Consider the following 16,481-nt stretch of genomic DNA (forward strand, 5'->3'; position numbering starts at 1 on the left):
AAAAAAAAAATTGAAGTTTCCGGTTTATTGGGCTTTTCTGTTAGTGCAATAAATGGGTAGTAAACTTTATCTTATTCATTTGATAATACCGATAGCTGGAATTCTGTTTTCATGTTATTATGGTGAAATGTTTCCTGTTCACTGAAATCTGCTCTTCATTTCTATATCTAAACTTCGTCTCGCTTGCATGTGCTGTGTTAGCTCCAGTTTGTGTGTGTGCCCTGTGTTTTGTTATTGTTGAGCCTATAAATGTGGATCTTTTTTACTGTATTTTAAATTTTACTACCACAAAAAATGTCAGTGAACAGAAAGAGCGAATTTTAAGTGAAAAGATAAGTTACGAATTATAGAAATTAAACTTAGGCAATGTCTCAAAAGGAAGCAGCAGTAAAATTAGGAATGCCTCAGTCATCTTCATCAAAATTCTTAAAATCACATCACACATTAAACACTAATGTGAGTAGTGAAACCAGAAAAAGGAAGCATGAAGGGAAATACTAAACAGTAGATGAAGCTCTGTTCATTTGGTTCAAACAGACCAGCTCATTTAATGTGCCAATTAATCATAGCATTCTTCAAAAAGCTAATGATTTTCCTGAAAAACTAGACAAAGTTTAAGGTGATGGACTGATGGCTGACAAGATAGAAGGAGAGGCATGATGTTGTTCACAAAAAACTTCACAGAGAAAAACAGGATTCCGATGGTTCTGCAGTTGACACCTGGTTGAAAACCTCTTGGCAAACTATGTTAAACACTTATAATCCTGAAGACATTTTTATCAGATGAAGCAGGGTTGTACTACAGGGCTACCCCAGACCACCACATGATTTTTAAAAATTCGTCTGTGTCTGCAGGAAAGAAGATAAAGGACAAGATTACAGTTCTTTTAACATGCAACATGACCAAACAGTCAAGATGACGCCGTTAGTTAATGGCAAGGGTAAATCGCCTAGATGTTTTAAAGGAGTAAAACAGCTGCCTGTTGAATATGCCAATAATACCCATGCTTGAATGACAGCTTCTTTATTTGAAAATTATCTTCGTAAATGGGATTTGAAATTCGACAAGAAAAACAAAAAAATTGCATTTGTTTTGGACAACTGCCCAGCTCATCCAAAGGTGACTTTCAAAAACATTGAATTAGGTTTTTCTACCTTCAAATACCACATCACTGATTTAATCTCTTGACCAGGGAATAATAAAAACCTTTACGACCTTTTATAGATCAGATATTGAGGTGAAGAATCATCCAGGTTATATAGATGAAGTTTTGGGAACATCATCCGATATCACAAAGCAGATAACTATTCTAGATGCAATTCACGTGACAATGAGTGCCTGGAATGAAGTTTCCGAACCCTCTATTAGCAACTGTTTCAAAAAATGTGGATTAATTATTCATGATGGGCAACTAAGTCACAATACTGATCACGTTGAAAAGCCTGAAGACATGGGTTAACAGGAGTTTAATGATTGGGTGGACACAGATGGTGATCTACAAGTTACTACAGCTTTAACAGATGAAGAAATTGCCCAGTCTGTTACTGAATTTTGCTGAGGAGGAGGAAAACGAAGATGAACCCGAATGAATATTGTGTGTGTATACACACACAATAAAGTACAGTTTTTTATTTTTTTTTGTAAAAGTAATGTTTCTACCATGTTATTTATTTTATATGCTTGTTAGTCTAGCATAGAGATTCTTTACGTAATATATTTTTCTTACAGTACAGCATTACAACTAGGAAATTTCAGAAAAAGAAATAAATTTAAAATGCCAGATATTAGAATGAAAATTTTATTGACAGTTGCATCTACCTTGAAAATCTACATAATTTATCACTTCGTGGCACGTATGGTGTGTTTTTTTTTTTTTTTGTTTGTTTGTTTGTTTGTTGTAATATACACATGTAACTAAATATAAATGTATTTAATAATAAAATGCAATATAAAATGCATTAGTGTTGTAACAAAAGTAGGAAACGTTTTGTTGACATGCTTCATTTAGTTATCATTATATAGAAATACTGTTCCTAATTATAAATTGCATCTCGGGACATGTGTGGGAGCCTAGTGCACTCTTTATCCAGTCCGAGAGAGAGAGAGAGAGAGAGAGAGAGAGAGAGAATAAACAAATACTCTTATTATTTCTGCAAGTCTTGTCAATGCTAAGTGGAAATATGATTATATAAAACTGTATTATTCTCTATATGTGAAAATGTAATTATTTCTTTTTGAATCCTACCACATGCCCATGTTATATTGTTCCTAATTATGAATTGCTCCTAATTCTTCCTAACTATAAATCCACAGTCCCCCCCCCCCCCCACACACACCTTTAGTTATTCCTCTGTGCAATGGTTTTCTGTTTTTAGCCTGCTGAGACCTTATACCTTCCAGAAACATCAATTATTTCATTGACAGCAATAGAATATTTTTATATGCATTGATATTACATGCAGTGCCAATTGTGCATAAATCTTTTTGTCTCCACTTTCTATTTGTAAATTCTTAGTGAAAGGTTGCCAAAATAACACATGTTTGTTTTTCTTATCCAGAAAAACAAACAGAATATTTTGAGTGTTTATTCTGCTCCACACAAGCTCCGGTTGCTTTATCACTTGAGCAAAGTATTTATTTTACTTCTTTTTTGGTATCTTGTAAGAGAATAGTAATGTAAATTCTTTCATAATGGTTGCTACCATTGCTACTATGATCAGCTTGAGGCCATCAGTTATGAGAATATTTGTTTTCCTGCAGGGTTTACAAATACGTTTTGCTTCACTGCAAACAACAGAAAAATTAGCTGTATTCAGACTATTATTTGTTTATATTAATATAAGTTTTTTTGTAAATAACATGCTTGAGAAATCTTTCATTCATGTTTTAAAAAAAAAAAAAACATTTACATAATCATTTGTGGATACCCAAACTTCTTAAATATGGGAGTTTGACTCTTTTTTTTTTTTTAATTGTTGAGAGCTGTTAATAATTATCTAAAATCATAATTTTGTAAAATTATTAATTCATATTTGTTTTCAGACTAGAGTTCTTGTGACTCACAACATATCTTTCTTGCCTGAGGTTGATCATGTCATTGTCCTTAAAGATGGACAGATTGAAGATCAAGGCACCTATCGGGAACTAATTGAAAAGAACAAAGCATTTGCAGAATTTACTCAGCAACACCTTCGTCAAAACACAGAAGCAGGAAATGGAGATTTTGAAAAATCAATTATCAAAAATCCAAAGTATGTCTCTCATAATTATATCATTATTAATATTCTGCAGAAGTATTTTGCCATCTCATTGCGAAATTCATTTCACCAGTGTTTCTGACTTTCAGAATTTCAAAATAAAATTCCCAATTTTTTTTTTTTTTTTTTTACAAATATGCAGTAATAATTATTATTATTATTATTACACATTTGCAAAAATTTTCATGCATAATAATTACACGAAAATTTTCTGTTATTGTTTTACTTTCATTTTGTCATGAACTGAATGGACACAAGTCATATTTCTGTTCGCTCATCCCAGCTTAATCATAATTTTAATATCTGCACATGCTGCAGTGTCTTCCTGTCACACTAGTATTACACTACCATTATTCTCCATTTGACTAGTTGCTTTGATTATGCATTAACTGTATAGTGCAAGGAAGCCACAAACTTTTGCTGCACCAGCCAGGGGGGGATAAAAAGTGGATGAAAAAAAATATGAATTATGTGCTTCCCTCCTCACATAGGTAACTATCCAGTTGACCTTTTGAGTTTCTTCAAATTGTCTGCCTCAACTACCAATAGAGACACCTTATCTTCTCATGAAAGACTAAGTGAAATGCCTTGCTGAAATCCAAATAAACTATGTCAAAATTGTTCCCTACATCCAGCTTATGAATAACTGTGTCAAAATAGGTTGGTTAAACACTATTTGCCCTTAACAAAAAACCATGCTGTGTTTCCTCTGAAATGCCATTTCTATCTAAATGCACCTAGATTACACTCTTAATCATTGCCTGCAAGGATTTTACTACGATTGAAATGAGACTAGCCAGTCTGTAGTTATTGACTTCACTCTTAGAACTACCTTTTATATATTGGTGATGTGTTGGTGCTTCTCCAATCCAAAGGAATCTCTCCGAAATCCAGTGGTGCCCTCATAATTAACCTCAGTGGTTCAGTACACTCTCTGGCCACCTCCTTCAAAATTACTAGGTATATGCCATCAACTTCAGTTGCCTTACTTGACTTTAGGTTCAAAAGCTTTTCTAATAGTCATAAATAGTCAGCAGTGTCTTCCATATCACCTCACATAAACCTTTCATTTGTACCATGTTCTCTCATTCTGTGTAAGGAGAAAATATTTACTTCTCAAAAACATTTTTCACAATGAACTACACAAATTATATTTAGAGTAACCCGTAACCATTTTCGGCGCTGGCAAAAAGCATGTTCAACCAGTTCTATCAAACAGGGCCTCGCACACAAATGGTCTAAATAATAATATCATCTGTCTTTTCCACATTTCTATCAATGAGCCTACTGCTGTCTAAATGTCTAGTTACCCACATCACTCCAAGAGCACTTGCGTGAGTAGACTTAAATTACTCTGAGCATATACTTCATTCTCAATGTGTATGTTTCTTTTGATATCAAACATTTAAAATAGTTTCCATATAACGAACAGATTACAAGACTTAACTGCAAAACATATCGTTCGCAACTCTAGCCTTCAGGCAATTGAGGCAATTAGTGCTGCTGCTAAGCATGAATTAAGAGTCGGGGATTACCATTCTACAAATTAGTAATATTGGTAAAACTTAACCAACCCTGTCTCACATACCCAGAAGTCTTGCTGATCATCTGATTGGTTAACGTTTAACAGTATTCAACACGGCAGGCAAATAATTCATTTGAAATAAATAGTGCACTCTGTTACTGTGATTTAGAATTTAGTTTTTTTTTCCAGAATGATAGTTATTTTTCTTTGTTGTTTCATTATATTATATGAGAGATATGTTGCAATTCTTTTCTTTTTCAATAAATGAATAATAATTATTTACATCTTATTTTATTTTTTAATCCAAATATTTTGGGATGAAAAATTTGATTTCGTTTACTGACAGCACATAGGATCGCAGTGGCCCTGTGTTTTGTAAAATATTAAAATCATTATAAAGAATAAAAAGTCATTATTATCATATCATTTACTAAAGTGATATCATAAATACTAAAATGTGTAATATTTTAAAATACTTTATTTCTTACTACAATGACTGTTCTTATTCTATCTAGGTGCACTGATAATTTTTAAGAAATTAATATTTATAAAGACTTTTATGCAAATAATTTACATGATATAAATATATTTAATAATAATGGAAACATTCTTAATCATTTATATAGTATGAAAATATTATATTTTCACTTTAATAGCCTATAAATTAAATTAATTATTTTTAAATTTAATTATTTCTTAGTTACTGTAAAACTTGAAAAAAAAATTTTAAATCACTATTAAAAAACACCCCATATAAAGTTTTATATGGGACCCCAGGGCCCACAAGTAATTCTTGAACAGGGGCTCACAAATTGTGGCTGACCCTGACCATGTTCTCTTCCATCCTTGTGGGGAACACAGTTGGTAGGATTGCAGTCCTCCCCACACTGGGTGGAAAAGACCCAAGTTCAAGTCTGGTCAATGACGTGAGGAATTTTTGAGCCTTTTTCACGTGACTCAGTTAGTTGGTTTCAGGGAAGGGTCTCATGGTTTTCCCTCTTGGTGACTTGAGATTTTTTATCCAGAAAAACAGAAAATCAATCTCAGAACAAACAATTTACAGACAGTATACACTGAACAATATGGCTTTAGTTGCTGATGCCCTTAAAACCCTATTACAACAACATTCTCTTCCAGTTTCCTAAAGCATGGTCACTCTAGGATGATAACCACGTACCACTAAGGAGAAAATGCTCCTAATTTTTCTCTCATGGATAGCAGAGTACATAGTATATTATACATTGCTTGCCAAAATTAAGAGCAAAATGTTTTTCGTGCATATTTTATTGTGAACAGTATTGCCAAAGGTGAATATTTGATATAATAGGCATCCTGGCATGCAAATTCAGAGTGTCCAATAGAAATCAATCTGTCATCTTAGAAAGCTGCAAATTATTCAGAAAATAGGAAATTTAGTTATAGAACATACCTAACTTAAAGACATGATATATATACAATGTAATATGGTCTAAGTTGCTGATGAACCTAAAACCCTACATAATTCCAAATTCGTTTAGCTGTGAATAGAATTCCATCTCTGACACTTCCACTTATCAAATGACTCTTGCAAGACTTTGCTTTGTTTTTTAAATAAGCACTACACCAATTTTGCTGTAATGTATTTGACAGTTTACCATTTCTTAGTATGTGTTTGGTAATGCATGCTGATTTACTCTCATCTACAATGCTACTTTTATCATAGTAGTTAGCTCAAATATGATAAAAGTAGCTAAGCTAGAGTGCTACTTTTTATCATAGTTGAGCACAGCATTGAAATGAGCTTTATTTCAAAAAGTAAAAGCCAGTGCAGCTTTCTGTTTTCAAGTAAAGTTGTTTTTCTTGCTACTTAACTCTGTCTGCATAACTAAAAGGCCTAAATTCTAATATCCACGACACCTTAAATTTATCTGTTACTTGTATTATGAGTTTAATATTACTTTATGATGTTGACTATACCATATTTATTTTTAAGTCATTAAAAGAAATCTAATTACATTTGTGTTATAATATAAAAATATGGTTAATTTGTTGATCTCAGCTGAAGAGTTGCTGAGCATACCATTATGAAATTCAAGGATATTTATTTTTAAAACGCCTCCTTTCTATATAGCATAAATGCAAGAAACATTAACAAGTGTTACAAGTAGATAGCAGCAGTTGTGGGCATACTTTGTGCCCAATGTACCAGTAGTTCTAGCTACTCGACACTAACTTAACTGTCATACCATACCATACCTGACAAAGCTAATTAACCATCTAGGCAGCGTTACATTACATTAATGTTAATCTTAGTATTCCTCCAGTATGAGATTCACTTTAGATTTCCACTAATTATATTTTAATGTAATAATTAAAAGCTGGTAGGCATTAAAAAATATGGATGAAACAAAAAAAAAAAAAAAATCCCTAAAAAGAATAAACAAGCAACTAATTTTTCAAAATATAGTCCGGTTATTTGAGACACTTCGGAACTAGTGAATTTTGGCCCAATTATGCGAAGTTTCATGTAAATAGCTAAAAATACAGTAGGACCCCCCCGCTTTACGATTGATTCTCTGTATGGTCAAATCACATTACGATGGACTCACCACACTATACGATATCTAGTAAGTGCCAGTCATTGTGAACATGTTTGTGAATTTAATTTTAATTTCATTAAACAGCAATTCTAATAAGCTAAAATAGAAGGAATAGTATCCACAGGCTATAAAAGTAAAGTATATTATGCACAAATTTACACTTTATTATCTTACCAATTAAAAAATTAAATGATACTTGAAAATCAGAAGAATATTTCCCACAGGTTAGCAAAATAAAAATAAATTTATGCTTACGGACATAGCTTAATTAATACATATTGTAATATGTACATACTAACTAGTTGATGTTTCTGTTCACTAACATTTGGGAGAGGGGTTAAAATTGAAAACAGTAAAAAAGATAAGCAATCGATAACAAAGAACATGGCCTGCACAAATTGCAGCTTACACGATATGTGTAATGAGAATGGAATAACAAGTTACAAAGCTTAGAAAATAGGAATGAAGAGAAGATTCTGAAAATTTGTTTTTTTATAAAAGTGAAGATTTCATGGAAGGGGAAACACATTTCACCATAATAATGTAAAAACCCACAGAATTCCAGCTGTCAGTATTATTGCAAATTGAATAAGATCAAGTTTACTGTCTGTTTATAATAGATTGCACTAACAGAAAAGCCCAATAAACTGGAAACTGCTAATTGTTTTTATTGTTTTATGCTTGTGACCTCCAGAAATCTGACCGGACCACCTGGTATGGTTAGAGACAATCATAGGGTAATCTCGAGTGCTGCGGTCTCCTGCCCCAATTAAGCAAAGAAAACTTGACTATTTTCTCGATTAGATTCTGTTCTTTAATATTTGTCCCAAATAACTGGAATCCACTGTATAAAAAAAGTGATGTAAAAAGTTTTGAAATTATGTCACTATAATGTGGATGTTGAATCCATTATTACAATGCCCCTTATATCTATATTTTAATAAGCCAGTCAGTGCATGTTCTTCTGAGGATATTTTTATTTTATTAATTTCTTTTAGAATTATTTTAAACTTTATTACATTCCTCACTTGGTGTATTGAAGGTGTTCAAAAGCTATTTCATTTACAGTTACATTAAAAATGAAATAGATATTTTAACTGTAAATTTTTAATTGATTATCTTGCAATATTTGATATTCTTGAGTGTTATTGGGCTCACTTAAACATGTCTGATGAAAATTATTATCAGTGTTGTAATAGAACTGTTTTGATTTGAGAGATAAAGCTTAATTTTTATTGAAATTTTAAAAGAATTGATTTCATTTGGAAAGTCAAAATCCAAAAAAAAAAAAAAAAAAATGTTGAAATTATAACTTTACAGCATATCCTATTTCTTGAAATTACTTTATTTTATTGATTAAAATGATTAGTTACAATTTGTTTATCATTTATTATATTAATTCTGAACTTTTTATTTGAAAATAGACAGATGTGTAGAGAAATTTCCAGACTCTCAAAGCATGAAGAAACTGCTGTCCTATCAAATGAGGATGATATAGTTTATTTAACAGAATTGGAAAAAAAGCAACTTGGAAGGGTAATTATTACTTCAAATTTAGTTATTCAGCATTTATTTTATAATTATGTATAGCATTTATTCTATAATTTTATTTAGTTATTTTTTCTTTTATATATATATATATATATATTGCTTTTTGTGATGGAGATGTAAAATAGTGGAAACTATTATTTGCTGTTAATATGGTTATAGGTGCTATTCTGCTCCTGTGGACCTAACCACTCCTATGTCAAAACAAAAATAAATAGATAAAATAAACATAAGGTTAAGAATAGAAAAGAGAAGAACCAAAGCAACACACATTCATAGAATGTGTTGCTTTGGTTGAATGTGTGTTGCTTTGGTTATTTAATTCCCCAAAGAACAAGCACTACTAAAATAATAACACAAAAAGAAACAGTCCACAAGCACGATCTTTTCAAGGAATACCAGCACTTTGTGAACTCTGAAAAGAAATCATACTTCAATCACTGATTGCTATCCTAGCCAAATATCACTGGATATCCTGATCTGCTCCAGACATTAAGAGAAGTAAGGAACCAATTAAACATAAAATTTGCTATGGCCACCACTCTCTGTAGAATAAACATAATATATTTGTGCTTTGTTTGTTACTTACTTTCACTTTTGAAGTTATCTCCACTGCTTAACAGTTGACCCAGGAACCCTCTGGCTCGCACGCCTCCACAACTCTTCTTCTCCACGTAAGTCAAGACCATGCCCTCTTTTGTCTTCTCGGTGGTGACCAATTCATCACTCTTAGGCCAACTTTCCTGGGGAATCTGTTGGATGTTCCCATACCACTGCAAACATCCACACTCCATGCAATCCACTATATTTTCTCGTAAATTGAATCTCTCCATGATGATCTCATTCTGAACTCTTTGAAGGCAAGACACACACAGGTGCCATTGTAACCCATCCATCTCCACAGCTCTTATGATTCTTCTGCCTCTCACTCAACATCCATCCTCACTATACATCAAAATGCTCTCTACTGTCATTAGGAGTATCATCTTCTTGGTTTCCTGTTGAATGTGTTGACTCCACAACACACCATTCAGTTGCCTAATAGAAGTGCAAGCCTGGGTAATAAGATCACTTACATCTTTCTCACATGTTCCTGACTTCTGTGTAACAGATCCCAAATATTTGAAGTGGTCTACTTCTTTGACTTTCCCAACTAAAAGGTCCAAGTCTCTGCCTTCTCCACCAACTACCAAATACTCTGTCTTTGTAAAATTAACTTTAAGATTTCTCATGCTGTAAACATCAACCAATTTCCTCATCATGAAATCTGTGTTGTCATCCCGATCCTGAGCAATTATCACTTGGTCATTAGTGAATAATAGAATAATAGTGAATGAATGACACTGTCCCCAATCTGAATTCCCATAGCTCTACACAAAGCATTGCAACAGGCTAGTACCGCATCAAGGCAGATCTTAAATAAGGTCGGTGACATCCCATTTCCTTGTCTGAGGGGCCTTTGGATATTATAGACTCAGCCAATAGCAGTCCCCCACACTTAAGCTGCTTTGAAACTTCTATACATTCTCTTAATCAAATTGATGATAGAATTGCTCACATTCATCCTTTGCATCAGTCCCCAGAGTCTGCTAATGTCAACTGAATTGTAGGCCTTTTCAAGGTCTACAAAGACAAAATGTGTTTCCTGCCCTTATAAAAATTCATTTATTGTCTAGACAGCTGAGGCCAGAAGGGTTTAAAAAGTTGTGGCTGCATACACCTTGAAGTATTAAGAGCAGCTAGATTATCAGTCACAATAGGACTTTTTTTTTTTAAAGCAGTTTATGGGCTTGAACCTACAACTTCATTATGTCTGGCCACACACACACACTACCCATGGAACCATGGCTGGATATGTTGAAAACATATCCAGCCATGGTTGAAATCACTTCATCCACAAAGTTGAAATCACTTCATCATTTTAGCATTAAAGCAAAAGTTATCAGTGTTAAAATAATAAAAATCGACAGTCAGAATCAATATTTATGCCATTTATTATGATATGGAATTTTTTATAATAATTTTAGTCTGTGAAATTGCGAATTTTCTAATATTTATAATTCTGTAACTCTTAATTTTTATTTTTTAAACTGTTTGTATTTTATATGAATTAAAATAATGTTCTTGTAATTTCCTATTTGTTTTTTCTTTTATTTAGGTTAACTTCAGAATATACCTCAATTATGTCAGCTACATGGGCATTATCTTGTTTATTATTACAGTATTGGCTGCAGCTATTTATTGTGCATCTGAGGTAAGACTGTTTCCTTGCTATTATCATTAAGCATCGAATTTTTTATGTTTCAATGTACAGTTTTTACTGAATCAGAGTTCTATAAATAATTTGATGCCCTACATTGCAATTATAAATAACAACATCCTTTAATAAGCATACATAAGTAGCATCAAATACAGCAGTGCCAGATGGACCTAGAAAAAACATTATAATAATGTAATATTAAAAATACAGACAATTTATATTTAAATAGGGACAGTATCAGTTTCAGTTATGTGGATATATCTTTAGAATTTCAGTCTAATTGAAGACATTTCTCCACAGGTAGTCTTATAACTAAAAAAAAAAAAAAAAAAAAAAATCATAGTTGACTGGGTACCTTCCGTAGCCAGGTGAGCAAGAGCAGCAGTGCATAGTACACACTTCACACTTCTTGATTAGACCAGGGTTCGAGCCCAAGACCACCAAATACGGAGGATGCGGAAATGTCAGGGAATGACCACTGCATATTCCCCCCCCCCCTCCCGGAGTAATATGGCCTTAGTTGCTAATGCTCCTAAAAACCAAATAACAACAACAACATAGGTGAATGCTTGGTATTTTAGAAGTTAAGCAATGTAATTGCATTAGGAGAATTGAAATCACTTGGAACTTTGAGACATTTAAAGTATCAAGCTGTGGCCAAGTAGCATTTAAAGATATTTAAACATTTACATACCATAAACATTTAAAGTATCATACCATACACATCAAACATACAATAGACATTTAAAGTATCCAGCAGGATCCTTTGTGATATGGCTTTCTAGATATTCAGTATTAATATAAGTGAAGAGCACGTGGAATTAAATTGTGTTTATGTTTTGACTGTCTTTGATAGTGTGTATCACTTTTTTTAAATGTCTCACTTTTTGAAATAAATAAATCCATCTTTAATATACTTATCCATCCTAGCACCAGTTTCCTAGATAATAGAATGGTATAAAATATCATGAAGTCAATGAACAAGAATATAATACAGGTTGTTTAGATAGAAATGTAATTCTAAGCAAATGCAACATGATTTTCCAAAGGGAAAATCATTTTTAATCAACTTAGTTAGCTGTTTTGGCACAGTCACTCATGAGCTGGATGTAGGAAATAGTTTAAACATTTTTTATTTGGATTTCAGCAAAGCATTTCACTCAGTTCTGCATGTTGTTGTTGTTGGTGCATCAGCAACAATGGCTATAATGCACAAGTCCTGCATGAGATTAATGTATAAACTGAAACATGTTTGAATCACATGGAAAATCCTTAGATGGATCACAGGGTGGCTGCAGGGAAGCTTTATGATTAATGGTTTAATCTACAGATTGGGCTAATGTGAGAAGAGGCCCCCCCCCAGAGGATCAGTACTGGGATCACTGTTCTTGATCTTTTTAAATGATATCAATGAATGAATGAATGAATACACTGGGTGTAATGTCAGTCAAGATCAAGAGAGTAGTTAATGATTAGTGCTCAGCAGTGCTTCTTCAGGAATAGCAATCCAAAATAACTCACCACACTTGGTGTGGTCAAATTAAAAAAATAAATAAATAATAAAAAAAATGAAGAAAGGTTTGAGGGTTTACAGTACTAGCGGACATGAAGTACACCATGCATTTCAGACAGGTGCCAAGGAGGGCCCATGGTGTCTTGTCAGTGATTTACCAAACAGTTGCTTGTAAAGATAGCAAGGTCTAATCTCCATGTACAAGGCAATCATAAGACTGCACTTGAAATGCTGTGTTCAAGTACAAAGACTACACCTTTAAAAAAAAAAAAAAATGTAGAGTTTGAGTGTTTTTCTTGAATAGCAGTACACAGTTAGAAATCAGCAAAAGGGATACCCATATGAAGGAGAGACTTTTAGCTACAAAATTTGGTAACTAGGTACCTTAGAGAGGAAACTAGTTCAGGGCTGAACTAGACAAACTTTTGGAGTGAATAAATGGGTCATAAATTCAAATTACAAGGAAATTTAGACTGGATTGTATGAAGTTTCATCTTATTTGATGATCTGTTAATTACTGGAATAAACAGAGAGAGAGACCTGGCAAAGGTGTATCTCTCTCTCTCTCTCTCTCTCTCTCTCTCTCTCTCTCTCTCTCTCTCTCTCTCTCTCTCTCTCTCTCTCTCTCTCTCTCTCTCTCTCTCTCTCCCCACACACACACACACACACACACATCTCTTCTTCCCCCTCCAAAGAAAGCCAAGTCAGTTCCTTCCGTTGGCAAAGGTGATGGCATCAGTTTTGGGGGTGCTGTGGAGTGTTGCTGGTGGATTACCTTCAGAAAGGCCAGACAGTCACAGGGGCATATTATACAAACCTTGAGGCATTTGCATGAAAACATCAAAGACAAATTCCAAGGAAAACTTGGCAAAGGAATCTTGTTCTACCAGGACAATGCACCTCCTCACAAGTCTATAGTACCATGGCTGCACTCCATGAGTGCACCTTTGAAACCTTGGACCATCCCTCATACTCATCAGATCTAGCATCACTGGATTTTCATCTATTTCCTAATTTAAAAAAAATACCTGGTTGGCATCCAGTTTTCCTCCAACAGTGATGTCTTTACTGCAGTGGATGTATTCTTGGAGGCCCAGAAGAAAGTTTTCTTCTGGAATCAATGCATTGCAATGTCAGTGGCAAAAGTGTATCGACTTCAAAGGGGACTATGTTGAGATAAACTCTTCATACTCAGGCCACAAACTTTTCAAACTTATCTTGTATTTAGCCAATTTCAGGGGGATGGTTTCCCCTTTGTGGGCTATTACAGGTGTTTCAGCCTGCACAACATGCAAATTGGCCTGTGAACACATACTTGGGGACTGTTAATACCAGTCATTTTTTTATTTAATATGTTTAGAATTGCTTCATAAGTAGGCTGGAGTTACATGCCAGGTTCTCCCTCCATGCTGGAATAGTGGCTATCACTTGCCACCCACTTGAAAAGCATTTAGTTAATCTATATGATGATTTTTATTAAGCAATATATATATTCTAATTAGCCAAAATAGGTGGAATATTATCCACAGGCTATAAAAGTAAAAAATATATTAAGCATGAATTTACCCTTTATTACCTTACCAATTAAAAAATTAAATGATTTGGATAATCGGAATAATTAATATGTACTATTATGTGCATACTAACTAGTTGACATTTGTGAGTGGGGGTTAAAATTTAAAACAGTAAAAAGATAAGCAATCAATAACAAAGAACACGGCACACACACACACACACAAATTGCAAGTAACACGATACGTGCAAGTGAGAACTGAGTAACACATTACGAAGCTTTAAAAATAGGAACGAAGAGAAGATTCTGAAAATTTAATTTTTTTATATGATTGAAGATTCCATGGAAGTGTAAACACATTTCACCATAATAACCCACAGAATTTCAGCTGTCGGTATTATCGCAAATTCAATAAGATTGAGTTGACTATCCATTTATGATAGATTGCACTAACAGAAAAGCCCAATAAACAGGTGACTGCTAATTGTTTTATGGTTGTGACCTCCAGAAATTTATGGTTGTGATCTCCATACCGACCACACAGTACGGTCGCAGACAATTGTAGCGTAATCTCCAATGCTGCGGTCTCCTGCCCCGATTAAACGGCATGTTGTCCCAATTAAGCAAAGTAAACCCTGGCTATTTTCTCGATTGGGTTCTGTTTTTTAAATTTGCCCCAAATAAACAGCTGTCCCGATTAACCGGTGGCCCAAATCCACTGTATATATATTCAGGACTTTAGATTTGGTTAACTTACCCAGTGTCAGGTCTGACTTCCTTTAATTATTTCCAGTTGTCATCTAGACCTTAAGATTGTCTGCATCTGGCTATGCAGATAATCATAAGGTAGGGTTACCAGATGTCTCATTTTTGAGTGAGGTGTCCCATTGTTATAACAAAATGAATATAGCTCCCCCCCCCCTTTTTTTTTCCCAACAGTGCAATTTAGAAGTTACATGAAAATTATGTTACAATCTCACGTAAGCTTTATCTTTTTTGAATTTTATTAATGTTGTTCAGCTTGACTGCACAACAGGAAATAATCATTGATACTGTTGAAGTTAGTTGAAATCGCTTATCTAACATTTGATTTTATAATTAAAGGCATGGATAATGTTTCAGGTTGAAAGTGTGTAAAGAAAACCATCATAATGAACCTTTTACTGATTCACCATCCGTTCCCATAGACAAGAGTTTATAATGAATAACAGCAACATAAGTCAAAGTCTGCATTATTTGTGATTGATACTGTATGACAGATAACACTGAACAACAAATTTTGGATCATATCTTTTTTACAGGTTATGAAAGTAAGTTTACTTTATAGATATTGGGGTGCTAAACATAGAAATAGTGTTTAAAATGGCAGATTGGCTCTTGTTTTAAAAAAAAAGTAGTTTTTTTATATTTATACAAGGTATTTTTTTTATATGGCAGTAAGATGTAGCTACGAACATATCTGTATCAGACATGGGACCTTTTCACCTGTATTCAGCTTCAGGAGCATCCCTTTTCACCATCCAACAATAATCAGCTAACATAATGGCACTCCATTTGCTTTTGTATCTTTGTTCCATCGCTTGCAATATCTTGATACAAGGGTGGTTCAATAAAGAATCTCCCTGACCTAGCTGCAGAGGTGCTAGCCTGTTGATTCTTGGCACAGGTTTTAGTCCTCCTCTACATAGCCACCATGCAGATTTACATATTTTTCCCATCAATGGATGAGACTACGGATACCATTTTTGTACAAGTGGTGAGGTTGATTTTTGAACCATGACTCTGTTGCAGAAATGAGTGTCTCATCGTCAGGGAAGTGGGTCCACTGAAGAAATGATTTGAGGGAAAGAAACAAGGAGTCAGATGGTGCAAGATCGGGCAAGTAGGTTGGATGGGGCAGTATTTCGTATCCACAAGCTTGTGTTGTTGCAATTTCAGAAGTGTGGACTGAGGCATTGTCTTGAAGCATTGTCACACCTTTGGACAGCATGTCACGCCTACATGTTTTGATTTTCTCCCATAATTTTGTAAGTTGGCATAATAGGCATCTCTAATTGTTCTACCATTCAGCAGGTAATCAGTCATTATTATGCCTTTCTCATCCCAAAACACTGTCAGCAAGACCTTTTCTGCTGATGCTTGGACCCTTGCCTTCTTGGGGGAAGGGGAACCATGATATCGCTGTTCCATGGGCTGCTTTTTTGGCACAGTGCTAGCAACTCTTGTGATTTCTGTTATCGATCAGCCGTCTGGAAACCAGTCAATAATCGGAGAATCCATCTTGC

At 34.0% G+C, this 16,481-nt stretch overlaps 1 protein-coding gene across 1 annotated transcript in view; it reads left to right on the forward strand.

The window, feature by feature from the left end:
- LOC150090538 (ATP-binding cassette sub-family C member 1-like) overlaps positions 1-16,481 on the forward strand; it is a 188,586-nt gene that overhangs the window by 124,300 nt on the left and 47,805 nt on the right. Inside the window, exons 18-20 of the mRNA XM_090378379.1 lie at positions 3,044-3,252; positions 8,787-8,898; positions 11,069-11,164. Of these exons, the coding sequence (XP_090234505.1) occupies positions 3,044-3,252; positions 8,787-8,898; positions 11,069-11,164 (417 nt within the window). The remainder of the gene's footprint in view (positions 1-3,043; positions 3,253-8,786; positions 8,899-11,068; positions 11,165-16,481) is intronic.

Source organism: Mastigoproctus giganteus, chromosome 1 (assembly GCF_048544385.1).
Source record: "Mastigoproctus giganteus isolate SK-2022 chromosome 1, ASM4854438v1, whole genome shotgun sequence".
Classification (NCBI taxonomy): Eukaryota; Metazoa; Arthropoda; class Arachnida; order Uropygi; family Thelyphonidae; genus Mastigoproctus; species Mastigoproctus giganteus.